This window comes from Myotis brandtii, unplaced genomic scaffold, assembly GCF_000412655.1.
Source record: "Myotis brandtii unplaced genomic scaffold, ASM41265v1 scaffold57, whole genome shotgun sequence".
Taxonomy (NCBI): Eukaryota; Metazoa; Chordata; class Mammalia; order Chiroptera; family Vespertilionidae; genus Myotis; species Myotis brandtii.
The window spans coordinates 290,377-302,242 of record NW_005370133.1 but is presented as its reverse complement, the minus strand read 5'-3'; the positions used below and the strand labels follow the sequence as shown (position 1 = coordinate 302,242).

Here is an 11,866-nt window from a genome sequence, read left to right as displayed (position 1 = left end):
TGCAGCTGCTTGGGGCCCTGGAAGGCCCGCGGGTGGATGCCGTGCGCGCGCAGCTGGTTGCTGTGCAGCAGCAGGTACTCGAGGCTGCGGATGGGGGTCAGCACGTCCGCGTCCACGCTGCGGATGGCGTTCTTCTCCAGGTGCAGCAGCACCAGGCTGCGCGGCAGCCCGGCCGGGACCCGCGACAGGTTGTTGCTGGACAGATCCAGGTACTCCAGGCTGGAGAGCTTCCTGGGGGAGAGGGAATGGGGCAGGTGGCAGGAGCCCACTCTGGTTTCCACCATTTCCCCAGGGGAGGTGGCCGGGAAACTGCCTCTAATTCACCCCCGTTCTTACGGGGGGACCTCAGTCCTCTCCAGGCCCACTGGATTAGCAATGACTTGGGGTAGAAGGCTGTAGCATGGTTTCTGATACATGGAGGCTTATTTGAAGACCAGTTGTTTAAGATCTTTTTTGGGGGGGCTACTTTGGACTCTAAAAAAAAAAAGTAAAATATATTTGCCTTCAACAAGAATGTTTGAGTTTCTATTTTGTACCAAGAAGCCGGCCTCTGCCAGCGCTTCACTATCTCACTGGAACTTTGGCAGCCTTGCCCATACACATCACTTGTTCTTGGGGACAGAAATGTCAGCAGAGGCACAAGCCTCAAAGTTCCTTCTCCAGGGAGCCTGGCCAGGGCAGGTGGGCGGGAGAGGCGTGTGGGAGGGCCTGGCTGGGTGGGCGCCGGGAGGGCCTCCCGGTGCCTGGTCCTGCTGAGGCCCCGGCGGCCCTGGCAGGGGCTTACCAGAAGGTCTCGTTGTCCAGGCCCTCATCAGTCAGGTAGTTGTTCTGCAGGTACAGCTCCCGCAGGTTGCTCAGCTCACTGAAGGCACCTGGTGGGATCTTCTCCAGCTTGTTGTTCTAGGGGAGGGGGAGGGGGGAGGGGAGCATGAGACAGCCAAGGGGCAAACGTGCTCTGAGGGCTCTGAGGGAGTCATGGGGAGTGGGCCCAGGCCCGGAGCACTCTGACAGCCAGGTGCCCAGGCTTCTGCCTGCTTCTCTACAGTGGATGCCATGCCCCTGGCACGTACTAAAGGCCCCACAGCCTTGCCACGTGGGCTCTTCCCCCATCTGGCCCCTGCTCTGAGGGGCCCCATCTGCCCTCTACCTCCTACCTTGAGGTGCAGCTTATAGAGGGCCGGCGGCAGGTGCTTGGGCACATGGCGCAGGAAGTTGCTGGACAGAATAAGGATCTCGACGTTGCTGGAACCGTTGAACATGTTGTCTGGTAGCCCGGCATCTGCCAGCTTGTTGTTGTGCAGGTACACGGACCTGGGGGTGAGGTGCAGGTCCTCACCCACGCAGGCCCCCACTCCACCCCTGGCCACAGTGCCCACTCACCCGGTGGGCCTGCAAACCTTGCTCAGGTGGGGCCTGGGGCCTAGGGCACCTTCCTTCCATCTGAGGAACCTCAGACTCAACCTAATGTAGTCTCCCCCCGGCCCCTCGGTACAGCTCAGGGGACCAAGGACCACCAGCAGTTGCCCCACAAGTTAGTGGCAGAAATAGGGTTTCCTGACTCCCAGTCCATCTTCCCCATACCCTTCAAGCTTCTCAGTCATTGCCCATCACACCCACACAGCTGGCTCTGAGTTCCGTGGGACCTCCTGAAGGTGGGGCGTGCCCCTAACACCTCTTGTCCCTGATGCTCAGCACAGGGCTTAGCTCAGAGGGGGTGATGCCTCATTCATTCAGTAAGTATACAGTGAGTGTCCCCACATGCCAGGAATGTTCTAGACTCTGAAGATATAGCAGTGGACACCACCAACAAGATCCTGCCCTCATGGAGGTTACGTACTAGAGGGCCAGAAGACCAGGACCAAAAGGAATGCACAGAAGATATAGCTCATTCTTGCTGTGTGCCTCTCTTGGGCCTCGGCCTTCTCATCTGCGGGATGGGGCCACACACAGTGACCCTGGCTCCTCAGGGGAATGGACAGAATCGAGTGAGGTGACAGATTCAGGTACAGAAGCAATACCAGGAGTGTCAGTCCACCAGCACCACCCTGCCCTGCTCATTCCTCCCAAGGCTCTGCCCCCAGGGGCTGAGGAAGGAGGGAGGCACCCTTAGCCAGCTCCCACTGCTCCACAGACATCACCCTCCTCCATCTTGCCTCCTCATCCTTTAGGTCTCGGCCTGTGGAGCCCGTGCCCCTGCAGCCCCTGGCGTCTCTCACCACAGCCCTGAGCATGGGCCTCATGTCCACACTGCCCTGCATGGCCCTCCTCCAGGGCCCATCAGGGTCCTCTCTGCCTCAGTCAGGGGAGCAGCCTCTGCTCAGCTCCTCCCTCTCCTCAGCCTGAGCCCAGGGACCCCTCTGACCTCTGACCTCAAGTTTGGCTTCTGGCCAAAGGTGAGCCCGTAGATCTTGGTGAGATAGTTGGCAGCGAAGTCCACACTGATCAGGGTATTTGGCAGGAATCGGGGTGCCAAGGTCAGCTGGAAAGGGAAGAGTGAGGGCAGAAAGGCCGATGGAGGGGAGGCGGTCAGCTCTGGGTCCCACTGCCTGCTGCCATTCAGGCCCCTTCCCTTGTCTCCTCCCAGCAACCACAGCTACCTTTCTACAGTGGAGGCCCGTCTCCTTCCTCTGATAACACTAACACAGGCCCTCCACAGCACCCCACAGCCCCGAGCGTGGCATTCAAAGCTCACCAGCCTGTCCCCTGCCCTGCCTGTCCTGTTCTCTCCCCTCACTGGCCCCCGACACTGGCTGTCCAGCCACAGTGAGCACCCACACTTTCCCAGACACAGCCCACGATGCCCACCCTTCATTCATTCAACAGTAGAACCTGAGTCTACAACATTCCAGGCACGGTTCCAGGAGCTCGCTGGGCACATCTGGGGCAATGAGACAGGGAAGTACCTCTGCCCCCCACCCTGCCCCACCCCAAGCTTACATCCTCATCCTCATGGAGAAGACAATAAACAGGGGATAAAAGTATCTGATAATGATCACTGCTATGCAGGGAATTCTAACGGGCTGAAGACAGAACGACTGGGTTGGGTGCTCAGGGAACAGGTGACAGACCCTTAAGGCATGGCACACTGTAAGTGCCACCTGAGAGGAGGGCTCCCAAGGCAGCAGAGCAGCATGCAAACCCCGCGTGGAGGGTGGGGTTGCAGGGCCCGGGGGCTGGCGAGGAGCAGGAGGGAGAGAGTAGGGCTATGTTAAGAGAAGCAGGGGGAAGCAGGCTTTCATTCTGGGTGGAAGGCAAAGCCACTGGAGGGTTTAAGCAGGGAGGGGGGATGTAGAGGAGAAGCAGGGCACGATTTTTAAAGGTCACTGTGGCTGCTCTGAGGAGAAGGGGCAGCGAAGGAGGAGGCAGGGTTGGCCAGTTGGGAGATAGTGGGGGGGCGGGGGGGTGGCTGCAGTGCTGCTGGACAAGGTGAATGAAGCCCTCAGGCTTTGCACTCAGACTAGCAGTATTGTGGGTGGTTGGAGATGCCCTTTCACAGAGATCGAGTGGACAGGAAGCAGTCCTACTTCCATTAGACCTCTGGGGAGACGTCCAGGGGGAAGAAGGATCTTTGAGGCCCACATGGGAGGAGGGGGAGGGGCTGGAGACTGCACTGGACCAGGAGATTATGGAGAGTTCAGAGAGAAGGGCCAGGACAGAGCTTTGGGCACTCCAGATATATTGAGGCTGAGTGTCTTTGTGCCTTTTCTCATGCTGTCCCTCTACTTCAGGACCCCTGCCTGACCCTTCATGGCCCTTTAAATGCTATCTCCTCCACAAAGCCCTGGAAGTGTACCAGCCCCGCTATCACCCCACCCCCTTGGCTTCTGTCTTTATTAACTGACCACTCTGACACCCCCAGTGAAGGTGTGGGGTATGGGCCATGTCTGAGCAGCAACAGGGACCTGAAGAAGTCCTGGTGAAAGCTCCCTGAACTCAGCCTCTGACTCCAGGGGGTGTGGGCAGCACACCTCCTCCCTGCTGAGGCCCCTCACCTTGTTATTGGCCAGGTACAGGTAATTGAGGTCGGTCAGATGCTCAAACGCCTCCTCGGGGAGCCCTTCAAAGGACAGGCATCGGTCAGAGCCCTGGATGAAGGAGACGCTACAGGGGAGCACACCAGCACCAGCCCCCAAGCCCACCCCACTTGCCAGGACTGGGAAGGGCGCGCCCCGAGGCCAGTGTGGCTCTGCTCTCCAGTCCCAACAGGCCTCCCCAGCCCCTTGCCCACAGGGGTCCAAGCTCAGAGAAGCAGGTGGAAAGTGTCCACTGAGGGATGGGTGCCCCCCGGAAGGTCAGGCCATGGGATGGAGGACCCAGACTAACATTTTCCAAGTCAGGAAGGAGTGCTCCCTGGGGGCAGCCCCACAGGGTCAAAAGCAGGGCATGGTTTCAGCCTCGGAGCCTCCCCACCACCTGCCTGCCCCTGCCCCATGGAGTGTCAGGACTCGCCGTCACTGACTCGCCGCCACTGGGATCCCAGCCAAGCTGGCCCTTCTCCAGGCCCGAGGCTCCCAGACCCTCAGATGCTGGGACTCACCCAATTATCTAACGGGAGGGAACAGTTACGTAAACTGTGCAGCATCCCTCCATGGAAGAGCTGCCGTGAAAAGATGGCCACGGAGAGTTTTAGCAACAGGAGGAATGCGGCTGAGCTAACTGCTGAGTGAAACAAAGCGCTTACCGTCGTTGTACTGCCTACACTCTAAACTCAGCCAGGAGTGAGAAAATGCAAAGAAAAGAGACTGGATTGGATTGTGATGATGGTTGGGCAACTGGATAAATGACTAAGACTCATCAATTTGTACCTTTTAATTGGGTAAATCTTATGGTATACAAATTACACTTCAATAGAACAGCTTTTTTAAAATGGAAAGAAGTATAGCAACATGTCAATAGGGATGAACTCCAAGTGGCAGAACTGACTGGGTTTTTTATTTTCTATTTTATTTTCTTTATTTCCAAAATTTCTATTATAATAAAAATTATTTTCATCAGCAGCAAAAGAATCACTTCTTAAAACTTGAGGACTGTACAACTCTTTGATTCTAAAGTCCTTCTGTGACCTGAAGAGTCCACCACAAAGGTCTTTGAATCCTCTCCCGAGTCCACTCCCAGGTCCCAGACCCTCAGGGGTGGCTTTCAGGCAACATCCGGGACCCACTGCCGCCCAGCCCAGACCTGCTCTTTCCCACACCCAGGGTCCGCAGGGTGGGGCTCTCCCCTGCCTGGTGCCCCACCCCGGCTCTGGGTGACCCCTCACCTCGGGACGTCAGGCGGTTGTTCTGAAGGTTCAGAGTCTCCAGGCGATGCAGCCGGGAGAGCTCCTCCGGGTAGATCTTCTCCAGCTGGTTGTTCTGGGGGTCCGGGGTGGGAGTGGTGAGGAGGCAGCAAGGGGGCCGGGCCCAACCCATCCTCAGCCCCAGTCCCTCTGTTGGGCACCTCTCTTGGGATTCTCCCCCATGGTAGACAGGCTCTGGGTGCAAGAGGCACAGCAGGGACCACAACAAACATGGGGGCCCCACATTCTAGGAGACCACACATGGGTGTCCACAGGAGCTCAGACTTGTCCCACTGGGTGACAGCCCATTCTCCCACAGGCCCACTTTTGGTTTCCTTTCTGGGCTGCATTCCCCACTCCCCTGGCAGCACTTTAAAACCTGGGTGTGGTACCACCTCCTCCAGAAGCCTTCCCGGGTTGGATTGGGAGTTAGAGTAGGAGCCGCCCTGGGCTCACACTAATCCTTCTATCTCCTTCTAGCATCCTCTCTACTTGTTTCGTTTACTGCCTCCCCCACACCTGGGAGGGCCTCGGGCAGGGTGCATCCGAGTCCTCCCTATGTGCCCAGCACCCACACAGGACCAGAGGTGGAGAGCAGGTTTCCAGGAGACATTGTATGAATGGAGGAGTGCGTGAATGAGCCAAAAGTAAGTGCTGTCATCAGCTTGTCCCTTTCCCTCCCACCTCTGCCAGCCCAGGCCCACAGGGCTGTGTGGTGAGCGGGTCACTTTCCCTCACTGGACCTGATCTCCTCTGGAAATGGACGTACAGCCCCTCCCTCCCCCAGGGGTTCCGGGCAGCACAGGGTGAGGGGGTGCCCCAGCACTCCCAGTCCCCATCGGGAACTCCTTGTCCCACTTCCGATATCTCAGCTGGAGAGAACACTCTGTCCTCTGAGCCGCCAGAGCCCTCTATCAGGGTCCACTTTGCTCTTGTTTTCCTGGCCTGCAAGGGTGTCTGAGGGTCAGCTGCTGGGCAGGTCTGAGTCCATTTTCAGACAAGGCCTGACTCTACGTACGGGCCTCAGCCAAGGCTCCTCCCAGAGAAACAAAGCAGGTTATGTCATGTGCTCGGTGACCCAGACAATCAGAGGGGGGACACCTCAACGTGGAGCTAGATCCTGTGTCTGACCTGCCCTAGCACCCCAGGCCTGGGGGTGGGGAGCCAGGAGCACTGGGGGTTCTGGACAAGCAGGGAGCGTGAGTGTGGGCGTTCTGGGATAGGAGCCGTGAGTGTGAGGCAGCCCCTGGTCACCACTGGCGCAGTGCCCATCTCACCTGCAGGGACAGGTGGTTGATATGCTCAGGCAGGTCCCCTGGGAACTCGCGCAGGTCGATACCGCCACAGTCCACGACACCCTCCTGGGAGCAGGCACAATCTCGGGGGCAGTTCATGGTGGCTGGGCCAGGCCCCGGCTCCTCAGGCCTCAGGACCAGCACTGGCTCCTCCTCCACAAATTCGTTCTCTTCAGGGCTCAGGTTGTGGGCGCCGTTTCGGCCAAACACAGGGGCCCTCACTGCGAGCACCAGTCCCAGCTGCAGCTGTGGAGGCAACAGCAGCAGGAGCAGCAGCGCCCTGCTCCGGGCCATGGTGCCTGCAGGAGGGGTTGAGTCAGACCCAGCTGGGAACCAGGGCTGACTTCACCTGTCAGGTACAGCAGGCACAGGGCTAGGGCCACAAACGTCCTCATGGGGCCCTTGGGGCACGAGGCAGAGCCCACTCTGGATCCTGTCCTCAGCACGCATCTGATCTGGTGACTGCTGTTCCCACCCTCACCCCCCAAACCCCCCGTCAGGGCTGCCCTCGGGAGGGATGGGGGTGAAGTGAAGGTCTGCAAAACCTCCCACAGCCCTCACCAGGCCTGGCCCAAAAGAATCTGTACCCTCCTCTACAGAAGGCCCAGGAAGCACTGTGCTGTGCAGGGCTTGGTCTGGGCTTTGCTGAACTCTCCAACAGGCAGTGCTGGGAGGCCTGTCCCCCTGCAGCTGCCACAGGCCACGGTGGGCCCGACCAGCAGGTGCTTCTCAGCTCTTCAGCTGGCCGTTCTAGGATCCTCAGATCTTGGCCTTGCCAGTCTTCCAACTCTCCCACCCACCTGCCCCAAGTATACAAGTCTATTTAGTAGTTCCTCCCTCCAGGCCTTGTTCCTTTTTCCTGGAATGCCCTCCCCTCTCTTATGCAATCAGCAAGCTCTCCAAGAACCAATTCCAGCACTGTGTCCCCTGGGAAGACTCTGAAATGCCCCAAGGCTCTCCATTACTGTGTTTCTCCCTTGGCATGAATTGGGTTGGGTTATGAATACATAATGGTGTCTTTCTCCCACAACAGAGTGAGTCTGGGTGGAAACCCAGGCAGAGCCGGGCACAGAGTAAGCATCGGTGACTGGAGCAGCTGCTGCCTCTAGAACCTCCCAAGTCCCATTCCTGGTGTTGGACCCTCAGCTGCCCTCACCAGGGCCTGCTGTGCTCACAGGACCACTACCACCTGCAGGAGACCACTCCCAGCATGGTCTCCAGGGGCAGCAGGGAGGGGACCTAGAGGATAGCTTCAGGCCATTGAGGAAGATGCTGGTTCCATTGTCCCAACAGCCCATGGGCGGGGCTGGCCCCAGGAGTCCTCTCACTCAGAAAACCTCTCTGGGGTGGGTGATCAGTTGTGAGGGGTGGTAGCTCCTGTACACTGATGGTGGAGTCCCACCCACCCTAGTTCAAGTCACCGTCCTCCACTTCACAGCTCTGACCTCGCTGAACCTCAGCTTCCTCGTCTTACAGTTAATCCACGTGAACTCACAGCTTCTGTGAGGAGCCCATAAGTAACAGCCGCAAAGCACCTGGCATCTCTCAGGTGATGTGCTGCTCTCAGTCTGCAGCGAATACAGACGCAGGTCTGCGGCAAGTATCTGGGCCTGGGGCACTGCTCCTCAGTCTGAGCCCTGAGTAGGGTCTGACGAGATGGCGGGCCTGGGAGGTACACTGGAAGCTTGATGAGGACACGGATGTCTGGTTAAGAAGGTGGGCTCTGGAGCCAGACAGCCGGCTGCAAGCTCAGCCCTGGCTCTTACCAGCTGTGGGGCTTTGGGCGAGTGCTGTCACCCTCTCAACCCCAGCTTACTTACCTGTCCCTGAGCTGGTAACGGGGATGTCCTACGGGGAAGAGTGTGAGATTCAGTGGGATGAGCACACTGCACTCAGTAAGTGCTCAATAAATGTTAGCTCTTCCCACCATGAATATCTGATCTGTGGGCCTTGTTCACGTTTCAGCCACACCATTGCCCACTCCAGAACCCCCTGCTTCTTACCCTTCCCTATTGTGCTTTGTGGTCCAGTTCCAGGCCCACCTCCTCCCAGAAGATTTGAAAGGTGTGAGGAGAGAGAAGAGGGGTGGCAATCAGGCTTGCTTGACCCTATAGGTCCCCACGGCCTAAGCAGACTTGGGCCTCAGCCCTGGCCTGGCAGAGAACCAGGGAGCCCAGCACACACAGAGTCCTGGGCTGCAGCCTGGCCCGATGCCCACCCTACCACGTACTTGCTGCCCCCATCCCCTGACCAAATGGACAATAAATCCTCAGCCAGTCTACAGACCATCATTCCCTTGGCACAGTATAACCCCCAGCAAGCTCAACAGCCTTCAGTCCCTGGGTCCACCAGCATTAATCTGCCTGACTCTGCTCAGAACAGTACTCTGGGAGGGGGAGGGGGACACAGGCTCAGGCCCCAAATCCAATCAGGGCAAAAGGCCAGGGAGAAGGAGGCTCTCCAGGCATCCTGTGCACTCATGGACCAGCTATTTTCCTCCTTCGGTTTTGTCTGTATAGGTCTGTAAACTGTATCTGTAAAAATATGTAATTCATGTTAACATTGTGGGCCATATTGAAAATGTTATCATCACCACTTTATAGATGAGGGCGCTGAGGCCCAGTGGGAGTGGCCAATGTAACACAGCTGTTAAATGGCAAAGCTGAGCTCCCAGCCCAGGTTTTAACCACGATGCTATGGTTAACGCAAAATACAGCTGGGCACTGAGGACCAAGACAGACCACTCAGGGTCGGCTCTGCCCTTAAGAAGCTCACCCTTGCACTCATCCAATGTGGCTGCCACATGTGGCTACTGAGCACTTAAAATGTGACTAGTTTAAACTGAGAGGTGCTCTATGTGTAAAATGTAGTGTACATGGGTTTCAAAGACATAGTACAAAAAATGTAAAATATCTTATTATTATTAATGATCATAAAATAGCTCATTTATCTTTTTTCTTCCTTTTTTGTTTTTTTCCCCTCACTTGATATTTTTAAATTTATTTTTAAAGAGAGAAGAAGGGGGAGAGAGAGAGAGAGAGAGAGAGAGAGATTGATCTGTTGCCTCCCATACATGCCCTGATTGGGAATAAAATCCGAAACCTAGGTATGTGCTCTGACTAGGAATCAAACCTGTGACCTTTTGGTATATGGGATGATGCTCCAACCAACTCAGCCATCCGGCCAGGGCACTCATTTATTTTTTTATTGATGACATAATATTTTGGACCTACTGAGTTAAGTTATTAAAATTAATTTTACCTGTTTCATTTTACTTTTTTACTGCGGCTTCTAGAAAATTGTACATTGCATATGTAGCTTGCATTTGTGGCTCACACTATGTTTCTTTTAGACATTATGTGTTAATCGTGTGGTGAAGGGAAGCTAAAGTCCATGGGAACCCAGAGGAGGCCTAACCCTGCCTGGAGCCAAGAAGACTTCCCAGAAGAAGTGATGGAGACATGAAGGATGCGAGTATTAGGTAAAAGGCAAAGGGTGATCCAAGCAAGCGGTGCACAGGCCCGGGGACAAGAGAGCCCCGGTTATGACCTCTAAAAAGCTCATCGCCTGGGAGAGGCTGGAGACTGGGAGTGATGCAAGTGGACAGTGGCCACAGTCCAGGCGAAGAAGAAGGGACTTGAGAGCCGGGTTAGGGAGAGTGGCCCGTATCTGTGGGGAGAGGAGCGGTTGAAGAGGAGTGTGGTGTAGGCAGGCTATGGATGGGCCGTGTGGAGCTTTCAGAGGCTGTGCAGTGGTGCAGGCAATAGCTGCTAAGCCTGATCTGGGCTCACAGGGAGGTGCTGGGCTGCAGGGGCGGAGAGGGAGCTGGGTCTGGGGGAAAACGACAGACAGTGTTTGAAGAGTGGTAACCCAAGTGCCACTCCTCCTCCTCCCACTTGACCGGTCACCCTAGGTCCTGGGAATCCTGGGCAACTCCAGCTCCACCACCTGGTTTGCTGTGTGGCCTTGGCTGCATCACAGACCCATCAGAGTCTCAGTTTTTGGTGCTGTTGTTCTAAGAATGTTAAGCAACCTAAGTCCCCAGGCCCCTCCTAGGTGCCCCACCGTGTCCGAGCTGTGCGTGGAAGAAGAGAGAACAGACTCCTGCGTGAAGAGTTCCCCTCACACCTCAGGAAACAGCTCACACCTTTGGGAATGCTCTGAGCTCTGTGTGGGCAATGGCAATGGGAACTCCTCATGAGGATGAAGTGAAATGACATGCCCGTCTGGTGCTGGCACTCAGCAGCTGTGGCATCCACACCCGGGGTGATTGCTAGTGTACCTGGGACCCGCTGCCCCGCCACCCCAATTCTCAATGCTCTGAAGGGCCAAGTATGGGATTAAGGCAGGAAGAAGACGGAAGGGGAGGGTAGGTCCCCAAATCAGGAGACAGAGCCTCAACCCCCAGCACCACCTCCTCCTCCACTCAAATTCAGTAAAGACTCGCTGATCCACTGCTCTGCGCTGGGCCTCGAAGAGCTAGCTACAGCTCATCGACTCCCACAGAAACCCCAAGACTAAGAAACTGAGGTGCAAGGGGTGCCCACTGCTGCCGAACCCCAGCAGAGTCCTACTCGAACGCCCCTGATCCGGGAAGCTGCTCCTGCCCGCGTGGCTGGGTTAGGGAGTTCCTCTGGGCTCCCACAGCACCCCTGGCCCACATGGAGTGGGTCTCAGGAAATGTTTGCTGAAGAAAGAAATGAACTTGTGAAAGGCAGAGTTGGGAAAGATCTGAAGCATTATCTGGTCTGATTCCCTCCGTTTACAGGCAAGACCGGGACTAGAACTTGTGTCTTCTGACTCCTGCCAAGAGCCCTGAGCTGGTCTTGACAGCTGAGTACGAGTTCCCCAGGTGGAAAGGGGGGCGGGGGGAAGGCACTCCAGACAGGGCGGAGGGGCTGCGCCAAGGCACGTGTGGGGGTGGGGCGGAGGGCGGTATGCTTAAGGAGGGTCCACAGGATGCAGGTCCAGGTCTCCCAGCGCATCCGCCACTGTGCTAAGGTGTTGGTGATAGGGCGCCATCAAGATTCCAGGCCGGTCATGGTCAGAGCTCTTACGCATGGCTCTGCCAGGCCTAAAGGTGCCACCATCCGTCACCCTAACCAACTCCAGGTAAAGGGACACAGTGCGCTCCCACAAGCTCCCATAAAGGCATGGGAATCTGACATCTAGACTAGAGTACATGGGGCCCTGGGCCTTCAAAGGGGACTAGTCCGCCCAGCCTCACTTTCCCTGGCCTCGAGGGCCGAGGGCCGGCGCGCAGGGTGTGTGGCCCCCGTAGTTGGAGATGCCC

At 56.8% G+C, this 11,866-nt stretch overlaps 1 protein-coding gene across 1 annotated transcript in view; it reads right to left on the bottom strand.

Moving 5' to 3' along the window:
• The window catches only part of PODN (podocan), an 18,782-nt gene extending 9,264 nt beyond the window's left edge, over positions 1-9,518 (bottom strand). Inside the window, 7 exon segments of the mRNA XM_005878677.2 lie at positions 4-231; positions 785-900; positions 1,155-1,311; positions 2,370-2,479; positions 3,993-4,057; positions 5,261-5,354; positions 6,556-9,518. Coding sequence (XP_005878739.2) covers positions 4-231; positions 785-900; positions 1,155-1,311; positions 2,370-2,479; positions 3,993-4,057; positions 5,261-5,354; positions 6,556-6,867 — 1,082 coding nt within the window. The 5' untranslated portion in view covers positions 6,868-9,518.
• Between the last annotated feature and the right edge of the window lie 2,348 nt (positions 9,519-11,866).